The sequence below is a fragment of the Myxine glutinosa genome, chromosome 6, assembly GCF_964187855.1.
Source record: "Myxine glutinosa chromosome 6, kmMyxGlut1.1, whole genome shotgun sequence".
In the NCBI taxonomy this organism is placed as follows: Eukaryota; Metazoa; Chordata; class Myxini; order Myxiniformes; family Myxinidae; genus Myxine; species Myxine glutinosa.
Genome location: NC_136266.1, coordinates 61617444 through 61632939, shown reverse-complemented (window position 1 = coordinate 61632939; position 15496 = coordinate 61617444). Strand labels below are relative to the sequence as shown.

The following is a 15496-nucleotide window of genomic DNA, read 5'->3' as shown; positions in this document are numbered from 1 at the left end:
CATTGCGTATGGTGGACACAGGAACATCAAGGTCTCTGGAGATGGACTTGTAGCCTTGAGATTGTCCATGCTTGGCTACAATCTTGTGTCTGACCTCCTCAGACAATTCTTTGGTTTTCTTTCTTTTCTCCATGCTCATTGCGGTACACACAGTGACACAAAACAGCAGAATGACTCCTTTTCTCTATTCAAACTGGTTGCAGGCACCTGTAACTCACCACAGGTGGGTTCAATTCCAAGGTAAAGGAGAATCACCTGCTTGAAATCTCATTATTTCTAACAACTTCTTAAAGGCGCCAATAATATTGTCCGGGCCATTTTAGGATTTCTGTGTGGAATAAGCTAAGATTTAGTAATTTTTTCAGCATTTTTTTTTCCACTGCAAATGAAAGAAATACATATGTGGATACCAAGATTTTTTAAATTTCAACTATTTTATGGAATAAATGGTGCATTATTTGAAAAAAGTGGTAGGGTGTCATTATTTTTGGCCACAACTGTAAATGAATTTTCTATTTAAATCCATTTTTTGTTGTTGTTTTGTATTGGGCTATTGTGAGTACATACTGTATCTCGTTCATTGTACTCATTGAATGCTCCATGTACATTTATTTCGACCTGGATGTTAATGATTGTGATTTTGGGGTATGGATGCAATAAGGCTTCACCGCTTGTGAGTTTGGTTCTATGTCTTCAACAGCTCAAGATTGAAATAGAAACATTACCAGGGTGTCTGCAGTCCCAGGGCCTGAGACCAGGCATTGCCCAAGGCAAAGTCATGGAGTTGGGTATTAAGAATGGTAAGTTTATTCGAGCCTGTACCAAGTCACTTTCATTGAGAACTTGAGCGACTCTCTCGTGAGTAGCAAAAGTTTTATTTTGCAATGTATGCAGAGTTCCACCTATTTTGTGGAGTTATGTAAAGCCACGAGTTATCCAACCCGCAGGCTCTTCTTTGGCATGCATTTTCTGCAAGGTGCTTGAGCATGTAAAGTGGCCTGTAAAAGTATTTAGCCCCTCCCAATAATGCCACTTAAGATGAATTATTTTCCAAATGAACTCTTTTTATTCATAACTGAGGAGATCAAACGAAACACTGTTATTGTTGTAGGAGGTTACATGTCAGGAATACATGCAAAAAACATGTACAAATCAAAATTCACTAGTTGCAATAGTATTCAGCCCCTTTGGTCAGTACTTGGTGGAAGCATCTTTTGTAGCAATGACTACTATGAGTCTTTTTGGGTAGGTCTCTACCAGCTTTGCACAGTGAGAGTGTGGCATCTTTACCCATTATTCATGTGAAAATTGCTTTAGTTCTGCCAAGTTTGATGGGGATCTTCGATGGACTGCAAACTTCTAGTATTGCTGTAAATTTTCAATTGGGTTCAAGTCAGGATTTTGACTGGGCCACTCAAGAACATTTTTTTTCTTCATATTCAGCCACCACAGTATAGTTTTAGCTTTGTGCTTCAGATAATTAATTGGCCTGCTGAAATGTGAATCTCCTACCCTGTTTCAGATTTGTGATTGACCCAAGCAGGTTTTCATCAAGGATTCTCTAGTACTTTGACCTAGTACTACTTCTCTAGTACTAGTAAAAAAAGAGAACCATGACAATTACAACGACATATGGGCAGGGCACAGCCCGAAGTGGAGATCGGTTTCTGAGGTTTGGGACATGGAATATAGGGACAATGACAGGGAGATCAGGAGAAGTGGTGGAAGTATTGGTCAGAAGAAGAGTGGACATATGTTGTGTGCAAGAGACGAGATGGAAGGGAAGTGGTGTGGGAATGGTGAAGGGTAGGCAGGGACAGAAATACAAGTTTGTGTGGCAAGGGTGCCTGGAGGGCGTGAATGGTGTTGGTGTCCTGTTTTCTGAGGAGTTTGTAGACTGTGTGGTGAGTGTGACGAGAGTGAGTGACAGGTTTATGATGGTGAAAATGATGATTGGAAAGCTCTTGGTGAACGTCATCTCGGGATATGCTCCGCAGGTTGGTCGGAGCGATGAAGAGAAGGACAAGTTCTGGTGTGCGATAGAGAAGCTGATGGAAAACGTGAAAGATGAGGAAGTTGTTGTGGTAGGAGGAGACCTAAATGGACATGTGGGAAGGAGTATGGATGGTTTTGAGGGAGTTCATGGGGGTTACGGATATGGTGTGAGAAATGGAGAAGGTGAAAGGATTTTGGAGTTTGCTGATGGAGCTGATTTGTTGATTTGTAATACTCAGTTCCAGAAAGAGGATAATAAGCTTGTTACATACACGTCAGGTGGGTCGACGACAACCGTTGACTACCTGATGGTGCTTAGGCGAGATAGGGGGCACCTCCGGGACACAAAGGTGATCCCGGGGGAGGAGGCTATTTCACAGCACCACTTGGTTGTCTGCGACATAACGTGAAAGGTGCGAGGAGAGCTCGGCGGGTGAAGTACCAACCGAGAATGAAGGTGTGGAGGTTGAAAGAGGTGACAGTAAGGGAGGCATTAAAAGAGAGGGTGAGTAGGGTAGAGGATGATGTGGTTGAGCTTGAAAGTGGTTGGATGTCGATGAAAGCTAGTCTGTTGGGAGCCGTTGGTGAGGTATGTGGATGGACAAAAGGACCACCGAGGCACTCGGAAACATGGTGGTGGGATGATGAAGTTGGAAAGAGGATTGACGAGCAGAGGCAGAAGTTCAAGGAGTGGCAGAAGGTGAAGGGTACGGGAGCAGAAACAGCAGAGCATGAAAGTTATAAGGCAGCCAAGAAGGCTGCAAAGAAAGAGGTAGCAAAGGCGCAGGAGGCATGTAGGAAAATGTTCGGAGAACGCTTGGATTCGGAAGAGGGTCAGAGAGCAGTATTCAGGATTGCAAAGCAGATAGCGAAAGAGAGGTGTGATGTGATGGGGGTGAGTTGCTTGAAGGATGAAGTGGGACAAATCGTTGTGGACCCAGATGGAATTAAAGGAAGATGGAAAAGATATATGGAAATGCTGTTGTATACAGAGAATGAATGGGATGGCAACATAGAGAGTAACCCAGTTTTAGGACCGGCAGAGAAGATAACTGAGAAGGAAGTTGAGGAAGCGATAAAAGCAATGAAGAGTTGAAAAGCGGGAGGGCCGACGGGAGTTGTGGGAGATATGTTGAAGGCAGCAGGAAGTTGGGGTGTGAAGAGAATAACAGAGATCTGTAATTTAGCGGTGAAAGAAGACCACATTCCAGTGGTTGGGAACTGAGTACCCTCGTCCCTCTATACAAGGGGAAAGGTGACCCTCTAGAGTGTGGCTCGTACCGAGCGATAAAGTTATTGGAGCATGGAATGAAGGTATTGGAAAGGGTGTTGGAGAGGAGGATAAGGAAGAAAGTGAAGATCGACGAAATGCAGTTTGGATTCATGCCAGGAAGAGGAACGACAGTCGTGCTTTTTATTGTGAGGCAGTTGCAGGAGAAGTACATGGAGAAGAGGAAGAAGTTGTTTCTTGGATTTGTTGATCTGGAGAAAGCATTCGATAGGGTTCCACGCAAAGTATTGACATGGGCAATGAGGAAGTTAGGAGTGGAGGAATGGTTGATCAGAGTAGTGATGGCAATGTACAAAAGAGCACGCACAGCTGTAAGGACGAAGGACGGGAACAATGGTGAGTTTGAGGTGAAGGTGGGAGTGCATCAGGGGTCGGTACTAAGTCCACTACTATTTGTAGCTGTGATGGAGGTGCTGGCTCAGAACGTAAAGGAGGGTTTACCGTGGGAGTTGTTGTATGCAGATGCTCTGGTGTTGATTGCGGAAAGTATGGATGGACTGAAGGAAAAGATGAACAAGTGGAAGGAATGTATGGAGACAAAAGGTCTGAAGGTGAATATCGGAAAGACGAAGGTGATGGCAAGTGGTAAAGCATGTGGTGAGGTGGAAAGAACTGGGAAGTGGCCCTGTGCTGTGTGCAGGAAGGGTGTCGCAGTGAACTCCATTCGATGTACAATATGCGCTGAGTGGGTTCATCAAAAATGTAGTGGTCTGAGAGGGCCATTAACCAGTGTGGCAGCTACATTCAAATGTAAGGTGTGCACAGAGGGAGCTGCAGATGGCTGAAATGTTGAGTTGGATCTTGGAGACGGCGTGAAGCTGGAAGGTGTGAAAACATTTTGCTACCTCGGAGACATGCTGAATGGAGAAGGTGGATCAGACTCGGCAAACGGTTGCTCGAGTGAGATGTGCATGGAAGAAGTTTCCGGAACTGAGTGGCGTGCTGATGAGGGGAGTGTCGTTGAAGCTGAAGGGAAAGGTGTATGCTGCACGTGTGAGAAGTGTTATGATTTATGGGAGCGAGACATGGGTAATGAACGTAGAGCAGCAACGAAGGTTGGAAAGGGTGGAAATGCGAATGGTTCGATGGATATGCGGAGTATCGTTGAGAGAGAGGAAGACAAGTGATGAATTGCGAAAAATGATGGGAATAGAGCCTGTGATTGATGTTGTGAAGAGGAACAGGTTGAGATGGTTTGGTCATGTGTTGAGGAAGGATGAAAGTGACTGGTTGAGAAGAGTGATGGAAATGAATGTAGAAGGAAGTAGAAGACGGGGAAGACCAAGAAAGACTTGGCTAAAGATGGTGGAAGAAGAAATGCGGGCAAGGGGGTTAACAAGGAGAGATGCAGAAAATAGGGCAAGATGGAGAAGATTGTCATGGGGACCGCAAGGCTTACCCCCGCTCTAGCAGGGAAAATGGCCTTTAAAATGCATGTTGTGTTGTTGTATTCTCTAGTACTTTTAAACATCCATTGTCCCTTCCATCCTGACAAGCATGCCACTGCTGATGAAAAGCATCCCTAGAACACGATGCTGTCACCACCATGCTTGACAGTAATGGATGGTGTTGATTGTGGGATGTGCAGTGTTCGGCTTCTGCCAGATGTAACACTTTGAATTTAGACCAATAAGATCAATTTTAGTATCGTCTGACCACAAAATGTTTCTCCACATGCCTGCAGTATCATTAAGATGCTTTTCCACAAATTCCATAGGAGGTTTTCTTTTTTTTTGTTGTTGTTTTTTTTTGGATACAAGATCGAGGCTTGTGTAAGAGCTAACATCAATCACAAAAAAAAAACCGACACACAAAACATACAATAAAGCGAGCTGGAGAAAAGATGTGGAGAGAGAGGGAAGCACACAAGTACAACAGCAGAGAACAGGGACATCGGAAGATCCGTGGGAGTGAGAGGGCTTGGGGGGAGGAGGCATGGGAAGGCGGCGGGGATGGAGGTGGGTGGGAAAGGTATAAAACACATGGACACTGCTAGAACTTCCAGGAAAGAAAGAAGTCGGGATTTCAAAAAAAAAGTGGATCTGGGGTGAATTAATGGGGTAGAAGAAATCAAGGTTTTGGATGGGGGGGGAGACAAGAGATGGTGGTGAACAGCTGTTTTACAGACCTGGAGGGAGGAGTGGGATTGTAGAAAGTGAGGGAGTTTGTTCCAGAGGCGGGATTAAAGAGGAATGAAGGAGTGAAGGTGAGCAGAGAGTCTCGATTTTGGCAATTTCACCAGAAGAGGGTTACTGGTAGATCTTGTGCAACCTGTAGGAATATTTGGGGGACAGAGCATAGATAGAGCTGGGGGAGCTAGGCCAGATAGGAGTCGGTAGAAGACAGAAAGACCACCTACCTGCCTGTGGTGAGTGAGTGAAAGGCCCTCGGAGTTCGCTTCATCGCGGGAGATTCCAATGATTCTGAAAGCTTTGGTTTCAACAGCGTGAAGACGAGCTAGGTGAGAGGCATGAGCATCAGCCCAGAGGGGGGAACAGTACTCCATTGAGCTGTGGACGAAAGCCTTGTATGTGGTGAGGAGCTCAGGTGTGCCAAGTGTTACGTGGTCCTCCCGGTAACTACCTGGTCTTGGTGACCCCCGGACCGTGGGAGGACCCCGCCAGAAAGATATCTGATTTATACGCTTTCGTAGCGCAATCAATATGAAAGACACAATAATTCAAGTCAATAAGAAACCCCACACCAAGGATCCGGATTACTTAATAATATATTCTCCATCCATCATCAGCAATCAACAATCCATCAACAATCTTACTAAGATGGCCATCTCATAAATTTCCCCCCCTTTCCCCACTCACGACCCCTCAATGGTCACTGTCCCTCACAATGTCTCTGGGCCCCTCCAGACCAAGGTGAAGGTTGACTTCTCCGCACACGGGCGGTTGAACGAACCCCTGGCTGACGTGTTCCCAAACGTGCACGTCGCGTACCGGGAACAGCTGCTGCAGCGCACACCTCCTTGCAAAGCAAAGCGGGCAAAGCCAAGCGCGGCTTGCAAAGTGCGCGAGGCCCAAGGTGCGACCCGTACGCGTCCTTGTAGACGTTGAGGCGAACTGTGCCGGACGCTTGGTTCCGTGCACGAACCCACTGCAACTTGACGTGTAATCGGTAATTACCCCGCGCAGGTAACTCCTCTCGCCAGACGGGCTTTCAAACGCAGCGTTCCCCACGCTGCTCAATATCGACACCGCTCGCGTCGGAGCTGGGCGAGGAAGAAGAAGATCGCCGCTTCTCCCGGACCTCGTGTCTTTTTCTTCTTCCGGTTCACTATCCCGTTTCCGGTCTCCTGTTATCCGGAGCCTGTCTAACCCTTTAACCACAACAACCTTTAATAGAATAAACATTAATAAGCAATGACATGAATAGTAACTCCTCTAAATCCGGGATCCGTAACACTCCCCCCCTTCAAGAAAGAAAGTTTGAACCCCGCGAAAACTTTCTGTGCCGGCCAACTTTGATAAACCAACCCGATACCCCAAATCATCAGTTCCCCCCGGGCACAATTATCGCATCTCAAAAATAAAGCAACAAACTTTCACCAAAACCCCCCAGAGATTCCAAGGTAATTCCCTCTAGACCAAGCATCAACCACTTCTAGTTGCTCTTGGATGGAGGCCCAGCTGAGTACTCACTACATGGACGCCTTAAGGAATGTGGGGTTCACGGTTAGTCTGGGGAGGAAAGTTCATTACATGGACGCCTTTAAGAACGTGGAGTTCACGGTTAGTCCGTGCAGGAACGTTCCCTACCGGGACGCCTTTTAAGAACGTGGCGTTCACGGTTAGCCCGTGTAGGAGCCCAGGCTCGGCGGCTCCGCTGTATATAGTGCTTCAACTTCTCCGGACTCCTAACAGTTACGGTGGGACCCCTTGTCCCAGCAGTCACCTGACTGGCGGTCTCCTTCTCGGCCAGTCCTCTGCCAATCATTCTTTCGGGGGATGCCGTAACTCTGGGAGCCTCCATAGTAATATCGGCTGCTGCCAACACCAAAACTACCGCCAAGTGGTCCTCTTCTGTAGACCGCTCGACGCCTACGAAATGCCTTCCCTACTGTTATGGTCCGACCTTCCAAATCCTTACCATTCCAATTCTTCTCTGCCTCCCTGGCATCTTTTGTGCTTGCAAACGTGACAAAGCCGAACCCTCTTGACCGTTGCGTTTCCCTGTCTTTTACCACCCGCACTTCCACCAGCGGCCCATATCTGTTGAAGACAGAGGTCAGAACTTCTTCCACTGTGTTGAAGTTCAGTCCCCCTACAAATAACTTGGCACTTTTGTCGCCATCCCGAGCTGGGGTGGTGTTATTTCCCCTGCGGGGCTCTTTACCCACCCTCGGGTTACCATAAATTCCCCCCCCGGCCAAATCATTCCCGATAATCACAGATACCCCCTCTACAGGAAGCGTGGCTTGTAAACCGACGGTGACCGGTCCTGACACCAAATCAGATTCCAAATGGATGACATGAAGTGGAGCACTAACACAGCCACCGATCCCTTGTAACCGAACACTATCACCAGTTGCGGTACTCTTTGACAATGGCAAAATGCCTTCAAGCATTAAGGATTGATGGGCTCCTGTGTCCCTCAATACCCTAACAGGTCTTGGGTTAGTCAAGTCTCCCTCGAGGGAGACCAACCCCTCATAAATAAATGGTTGGTAACTCTTCTGTGGGCAATTTCTTATGCTTGCCATCGCATTCGGAGTTGTAATAGTCGGACTCCGCTCTGGGTTTTCCCTTTTCATGAGGTAACAACTGGACATCGTGTCCAGGTTTCTTGCAAAAAGCGCAAGTAGGTCCGGAGGAGAAACTCGTGGTCTGCTTTGGGCCCCCCGAAAAATAAGTTTGTCCTGGGCCCGTCGCCCTCTGATTTCGAACAGTTCGGGTATCAGCGTTGTCCCCATAATCATCTCGAGGCCGCCGCCATGTATTGTCGTTCTCCGCACCTGCTGTTCCACAACTCCCCTGCGGAAATCTAGGCAAGGAGTTAGGTTCGTGGACCTCTATCCGGTGTGTTAAGGCATAATCATCTGCCATGGTGGCTGCGTCCCACAACTTCGGTACTTTCTTTTCCTGCAGGTACACTTTGATGTCCTCGTGGACACACTGTTGAAATTCCTCCACCAGGATCAAGTCACGCAATGCTTCGAAGTCGTTCCCGACTCCTTTTGACTCACACCACCGATCAAACATGTTGTCTTGCACTCTGGCAAACTCCACATGGGTCTCACTCTCCCGCTTCCTGGCATTCCTGAATTTTTGCCGGTAAGCTTCAGGAACCAACTCATAGGCTTTGAGGATGTGCTTCTTCAATACCTCATAATCTGCACATTGGTCCATTGTTAGCGCCGAATAAATCTCTTGAGCTTTACCCACCAGCACACTTTGCACTAGTATGGTCCAGGCCTCCTCCGGCCAGTTTAACTGTCGAGCCACTTTCTCAAAGTGTGGAAAAAATTGAGTGACTTCCTTTTCACTGAAGGGTGGAACCAGCCTCACATGTCTGCCCACCTCCCAGGTGTTCTGGCTAGGTGTCGACCCCGTCAGCAAGGGTGGTACCTCTCCCCGTTCTCTCATTAAATCCAGCTCCTTGAATTTAATTTCTTGCTGAAACGCCAGATCACGTTCCTTCAACTCCCTTTCGGCTTTTCTCTCCTCTGCTTCGAGTTCCCTGGCAGCTCTCCTCTCCTCTGCTTTTCTCCCTTCAAACCTTTCCTGGAGTTCTCGTTCCACTCTCCTTTCCTCTTCTGCTCTTTCCTTTTCTGCTTTCCTTTCTTCTTCTGCTAACCTTTCCTGGAGTTCTTTTTCCACTCTCCTTTCCTCTTCTGCTCTTTCCTTTTCTGCTTTCCTTTCCTCTGTTTTCATCCTTTCTAACCTTTCCTGGAGTTCTCGTTCCACTCTCCTTTCCTCTGCTTGTTTCTCTTCTCTCCTCTCTTCTGCTTTCCTTTCCTCTTCTTTGATCCGTTCCTGGCTCCGTAATTGCAACTCCAGTTTCCGGATCTCAACGTCTTCTGGTTCTTCGGGTAGCCACTGCCAGGCTAACTCGTCCCATGTTCCTAATCCCACCATAGATTGTATCACCGTGGTCTGCAACTCTGCCTTCCTCAAATTAGTTCGGACCTCCAAGTTAAAATGTTTGGCCAATTTCAAGAGGTCCGCTTTTAGTAACGCTCGGAACTGTGCCTCACTAGGTGTTACCGCAAAGTTCTGTGCAACAAACGCCATGGTGACTATCGTTAACACCTGTTAACCTTCACCCAAGACTTTACCACAATTTCTCAAAAATTTACCAATTAATAATTAATTAATAAATTTTAATTACTAAAATTTTTTTTTTTATTTTGTTATACAATTTTAGATCCCGGAATTCAATTGGACGAGCCCCCAATTCTGTTACGTGGTCCTCCCGGTAACTACCTGGTCTTGGTGACCCCCGGACCATGGGAGGACCCCGCCAGAAAGATATCTGATTTATACGCTTTCGTAGCGCAATCAATATGAAAGACACAATAATTCAAGTCAATAAGAAACCCCACACCAAGGATCCGGATTACCTAATAATATATTCTCCATCCATCATCAGCAATCAACAATCCATCAACAATCTTACTAAGATGGCCATCTCATAAATTTCCCCCCCTTTCCCCACTCACGACCCCTCAATGGTCACTGTCCCTCACAATGTCTCTGGGCCCCTCCAGACCAAGGTGAAGGTCGACTTCTCCGCACACGGGCGGTTGAACGAACCCCTGGCTGACGTGTTCCCAAACGTGCACGCCGCGTACCGGGAACAGCTGCTGCAGCGCACACCTCCTTGCAAAGCAAAGCGGGCAAAGCCAAGCGCGGCATGCAAAGCGCGCGAGGCCCAAGGTGCGACCCGTACGCGTCCTTGTAGACGTTGAGGCGAACTGTGCCGGACGCTTGGTTCCGTGCACGAACCCACGGCAACTTGACGTGTAATCGGTAATTACCCCGCGCAGGTAACTCCTCTCGCCAGACGGGCTTTCAAACGCAGCGTTCCCCACGCTGCTCAATATCGACACCGCTCGCGTCGGAGCTGGGCGAGGAAGAAGAAGATCGCCGCTTCTCCTGGACCTCGTGTCTTTTTCTTCTTCCGGTTCACTATCCTGTTATCCGGAGCCTCTCTAACCCTTTAACCACAACAACCTTTAATAGAATAAACATTAATAAGCAATGACATGAATAGTAACTCCTCTAAATCCGGGATCCGTAACACAAGGAAGGACTTTGCACGACGGAGGATGCCCAGGCGGCGACTGGTTTTTGGAGGCCAGATTACAAATGTGGTTTTCCCAGGAAAGATGATGGCAGATAGTGAGACCCAAAAGCTTGAGTGACAGAACTTCATGGAGAGGATTGTTCAGAAAGTAGATGGGAGGCTTTTCCAGTCAGTCTTTTCGGAGAGACATAGTAAGAGTGTGAAATTTGTCAGGATTGAAACACATGGTCCACTTGTTTGACCAGTCTGTGATTTTGTCCAGGTCTGCAGAGAGTGAGGAGGCTGCAGACAGCCGATCTGAGGGATGAGGAATGGAGCGGCAGAGAGTGGAGTCATCCACAAAGAGATAGAGAGGACTTTCAAGAGAGTCAGAGACATCATTGATGAAGACCAGAAAAAGCACAGGGCCCAGAACACTACCTTGGGGAACTCCAGCCTGAACAGGAAGGGGAGATGAGAGAAACCCATTCAGGGCCACACGTTGACGACGACGAGAGAGGAAGTCCGCAAGCTATGCGTGGAGATTTCCATGGATACCATAGGAGGAGAGGTTGGTGAGCAGAGCAGGGTGCCAGACCATATCGAAGGCACATGATATGTCAAGGGAGACAGCTCTGATTTTCTGTTTGGCATTGAGGATCTCCATCCATTGTTGAGATAGCAGAAGCAACATGTCCAGAGTGGAATGACCTGTTCTGAATCCAAATTGATGATCAGAGATCAAGCCATTGGAGAAGAGGAAGGATTTGATATCCGAAGCAATGATGGATTCCATGACTTTGCTGATAATTGGGAGCAGGCTGATTGCTCTGTAGTTGCAAGGATCTGTTTTTGCACCTTTTTTGTGTAAAGCGGTAATGTTTGCTGATTTGCAAGATGCTGGCAGATGACCTTGAGCAAAAGAGAGGGTGAAAAGAACAGAGAGAGGGTGAGATGGAGTGGCAGAGCAGGATTTTAGGACCCATGGGCTGATGCCGTCTGGTCCAGTTGCAGAATCAGAGTCGAGGTTTGACAAAAACTTCACCTTGTCAGGAGAGAAGGACACAGAGTCCAGGAGCAGTTGGGTTAGAGTGGGTAAGGTGGGAACAGAGAGAGATGGGTTTGGGACACAGGATTTTGAGCAAACACAGAGTTGAGGCATTCGGCTTTGTCACGTGCGGCGTCAACTGTGTAGCCATTTGAGGTAAGGGAGTGGATGGAGGGGGAACAAACACCAGAAACGGATTTGACCAGACGCCACCAGGATTTGGAGGAAGGAGACAGATTTGAGAGTTCTGTTTGTGAACATTATATCTCAAAAAGTTGTCAACGGATTCGGACGAAATTTGGTGGACGGGTTAGGTATGTGACATGGAAGATATGATTATATTTTGGTGACGATCCGTATCTGAATCTGAGAATTTATTTAAAGTGTATTCTTTACCATTGACAAATAGAGCAAAAAACAATATATAGTATGATCCCTCAAAAAGTCGTGTACAGATTTGGACGAAACCTGGTGGACAGGTTTAGAGTGTGACAAGAAAGTTAATTAAATTTTGGTGGAGATTTGAATCCAGATCAGATAAAAAAAATACACAATTCTTCATCATTGAGTGATAGTACTAAAACCGATATACAGTCACATGAAAAAGTAAGTACACCCCATGTAAAGTTTTGACTTTTTCAACATATTTCAACATACAGCTATTTGATCTTCATTTCAACAATATTGATAGATAAAGGTGATATAATATAACAAATATCATGAAACATTTACATTTTGTAGTCCATTGTATAATTTAAATAAACATAAATGCAAATTTCGCATGTGGAAAAAGTAAGTACACCCCTACATTTATCACTACTTCAAATACCTAAAATTAGAATCAGGTGCACCAGCTCAGGTGCAAATGATTAGAACATCGTTAGAGAGGATCTTGGAGGAACCTGTCTTATTTAAACCTCAGACATTTCGTTTGGTTTGCTCTTTGTTGTTGAAGTGTGCGGCGTCACCATGCCTAGATCAAAAGAGCTCTCTGAGGCCTTCAGAAAGAAGGTTATAGATGCCTACGAGTCTGGGAAGCGATTAAAAAAGATCTCCAAACAATTTGAAATCAATCATTGGACTGTCCGGAAGATCATCTACAAGTGTAGAAGATTCCAAACAACTGCCAACTTGTTCAGGCCAGGCCGCCCCAGCAAGTTCAGCCCGAGAGCAGACCGCAAGATGCTGAAAGAAGTCTCTAAGAACCCCAGAATGTCATCACAGGACCCACAGGTAGCTCTTGCCACTGTTGATGTCAAAGTTCACGAGTCCACCATTAGAAAGAGGCTGCACAAATTTGATCTACATGGGAGGTGTGCCAGGAGGAAACCTTTGCTGTCCAGAAAGAACATCAGGGCAAGACTAAAGTTTGCCAATGAACACCTTGGCAAAGTCCAGCACTTCTGGAACAATGTGCTCTGGTCAGATGAGTCAAAGGTAGAGCTATTTGGCCACAGTACCAGAAGACATGTTTGGCAAAAACCAAAGACAGCATTTGACCACAAGAACCTGATACCAACTGGAAAGCATGGTGGTGGAAATATTATGGTTTGGGGCAGCTTTGTTGCATCAGTGCCTGGGCAGCTCATCATCATATAATCCACTATGAATTCTTCATTGTACCAGAGGGTGCTTGAGGGTAATGTGAGGCCACATGTCGGAAAGTTGAAGCTCAACCGAAGGTGGACCTTGCAACATGACAATGACCCTAAACATACCAGTAAATCCACCAAGGAATGGCTGAAAAGAAAGAAATGGAGGGTTCTTGAATGGCCAAGTCAAAGCCCGGATCTAAATCCCATCGATATGTTGTGGGGGATTTGAAATGAGTTGTGCATGCAAGAAACCCCTCAAACATCGCACAGCTGAATTGTGCATGGAGGAGTGGGCAAAAATTTCTCCCAGTCGATGTCAGAGACTGGTCGACAGTTATAAGAAACACCTACTTGAGGTTGTTTCTGCCAAAGGGGGCAATACCACCTATTAGAGCCAAGGGTGTACTTACTTTTTCCACATGCAAAATTTGCATTGAGGTTTATTTAAATTATACAATGGACTACAAAATGTAAATGTTTCATGATATTTGTTATATTATATCACCTTTATCTCTCAATATTGTTGAAATTAAGATTAAATAGCTGTATGTTGAAATATGTTGAAAAAGTCAAAACTTTGCATGGGGTGTACTTAATTTTTCACGTGACTGTATAGCAAGATATCTCTTGTTATGGACGGTTTCAGATGAAACTTGGTGGACAGGTTGGTTGTGTGACATGGTCAAATCAATTTGGTTTTGGTGAAGATCAGAATCTGGATCCGGATACGAGAATTTTTAATTTTTTTGAAGTCATTCTTTGCCATTGAGTAATAGGGCCAAAAATGTTATATAGCACTATATTTCAAAAAGATGTGGACAACTTGTCACAAAACTTTGTGGATGAGTTGGGTAAGTGACAAAAACAAGCCGATTAGATTTTGGTTAAGATCTGGATCCAGATATGACCTATCTGTGTGATAAAAAACGTAAACTGTTCAGACTGGCAGAGGTATGCTCTCTACCGAGTGCCGTTCTAGTTTATTGTCTGTTTTTATGTATAAAACAAAACTTTATTCTGTGTGCGTTTTCACATATATCTCTTAATCTGTAACTTTGTGCAGGTGAAAATTATCCGGAAGAAGCAACTGATACCGTTCAAGACACTTGGAGATCTTCTGTTCCTATTAAAGAGTTCGAAATTGCATCAGCACAGGAATCCAGCAATGCTTCTTGTATTGATCCAGGTTTGTGTGACTTTCAAACAAATTGCTAACATCACCCAAAACATGTGACTTCCCAAGCAAGAGCATCACGTGGTCAATGCAAAAACAAAGTTGATTGAGAGAAGACAAAGCACAGAACTCAGAGATTATATTGTTGCAGGGACATTAATATGGGATAACAGGTGTAAAATAGTCTAGTTGATATCAATTATACATGTTGAGCATAAGTGGGTGGTATCTGTGTGATTTGTAGGACATAGAGCATGTATCCACTAATCCAGCATGTGTTTAGAATTAGATGATAATCGTGACCTCTCCCCACCGTGATGTGTTTCGATGTTTCCACACTGTTCCCTCTCATTAATCCTTTAAATAATTGCCCTCGCCAGAGGAGACGGTATTGCATTTGAGTCCGTTTGTCTGGCTGTCTGTTTGTTTGTTTGTACATACAGAATAAATATGATTTTCTCTGCAACCGTTGATCTGATTGACAGGAAATTTTCACCATAGGTGCGCCTCCTCCTGTAGAAATTTTAAATGATAATTATGACGTTATAGGTCACATGGTACGGGCACCATCTTGGAAAAACCGAAAACGTTTGCACCTCTATATCTCTGAAAGTGTTGCATAGAAAAAATTGAGACATGGCTCATTGTAAAGAACTCTCCATGGGGAATAACATACGTTAATGATGATGTCATAGGTGCCTCTATTATGATGTCATAATTCGACAAGTGCAAAACGTAATCCAATCAAGATGAAATTTCTTGAGCGTCATCTTGGGATAAATTGGCGGAGAAAAAAAAAATGATGACCTCATCGGTCACGTGGTTCGGCCGCCATATTTATTTTCACACAAAAGCCTTGAACACCACTAAAACACGTCCTGGCAAGGGTCTGCAATCTCTGATTGCTCTTTCTTGTTCCATATGTAATCTGTTTTTAGCTCACCTGGAAAGTAGTTCTGGGGAGCTTATGCGATGGAGCATCATTCGTCAGTCCGTCCTTCCGTAACACTTGCAACTTCTTCTCCGAAACAGCTGATGGGATTGTGACCAAATTTGGCACAAATGATATTTGGTATGTTGCAACTCAAGTTTGTTCACAGCATTAAAAAAAAGTTGGGGTCGAAGGGGTCTACCTGTGGTCAAGGTCGGTCCAG

At 45.6% G+C, this 15496-nt stretch overlaps 1 protein-coding gene across 3 annotated transcripts in view; it reads left to right on the top strand.

Annotated features, from left to right (window-relative positions):
- LOC137429864 (uncharacterized) overlaps nt 1-15496 on the top strand; it is an 85815-nt gene that overhangs the window by 9351 nt on the left and 60968 nt on the right. For all 3 annotated transcript variants that reach the window (XM_078779930.1, XM_068120186.2, XM_078779931.1), the window contains 2 exons: nt 701-800; nt 14232-14354. In XM_078779930.1, coding sequence (XP_078636056.1) covers nt 779-800; nt 14232-14354 — 145 coding nt within the window. In that variant the 5' untranslated portion in view covers nt 701-778. The remainder of the gene's footprint in view (nt 1-700; nt 801-14231; nt 14355-15496) is intronic.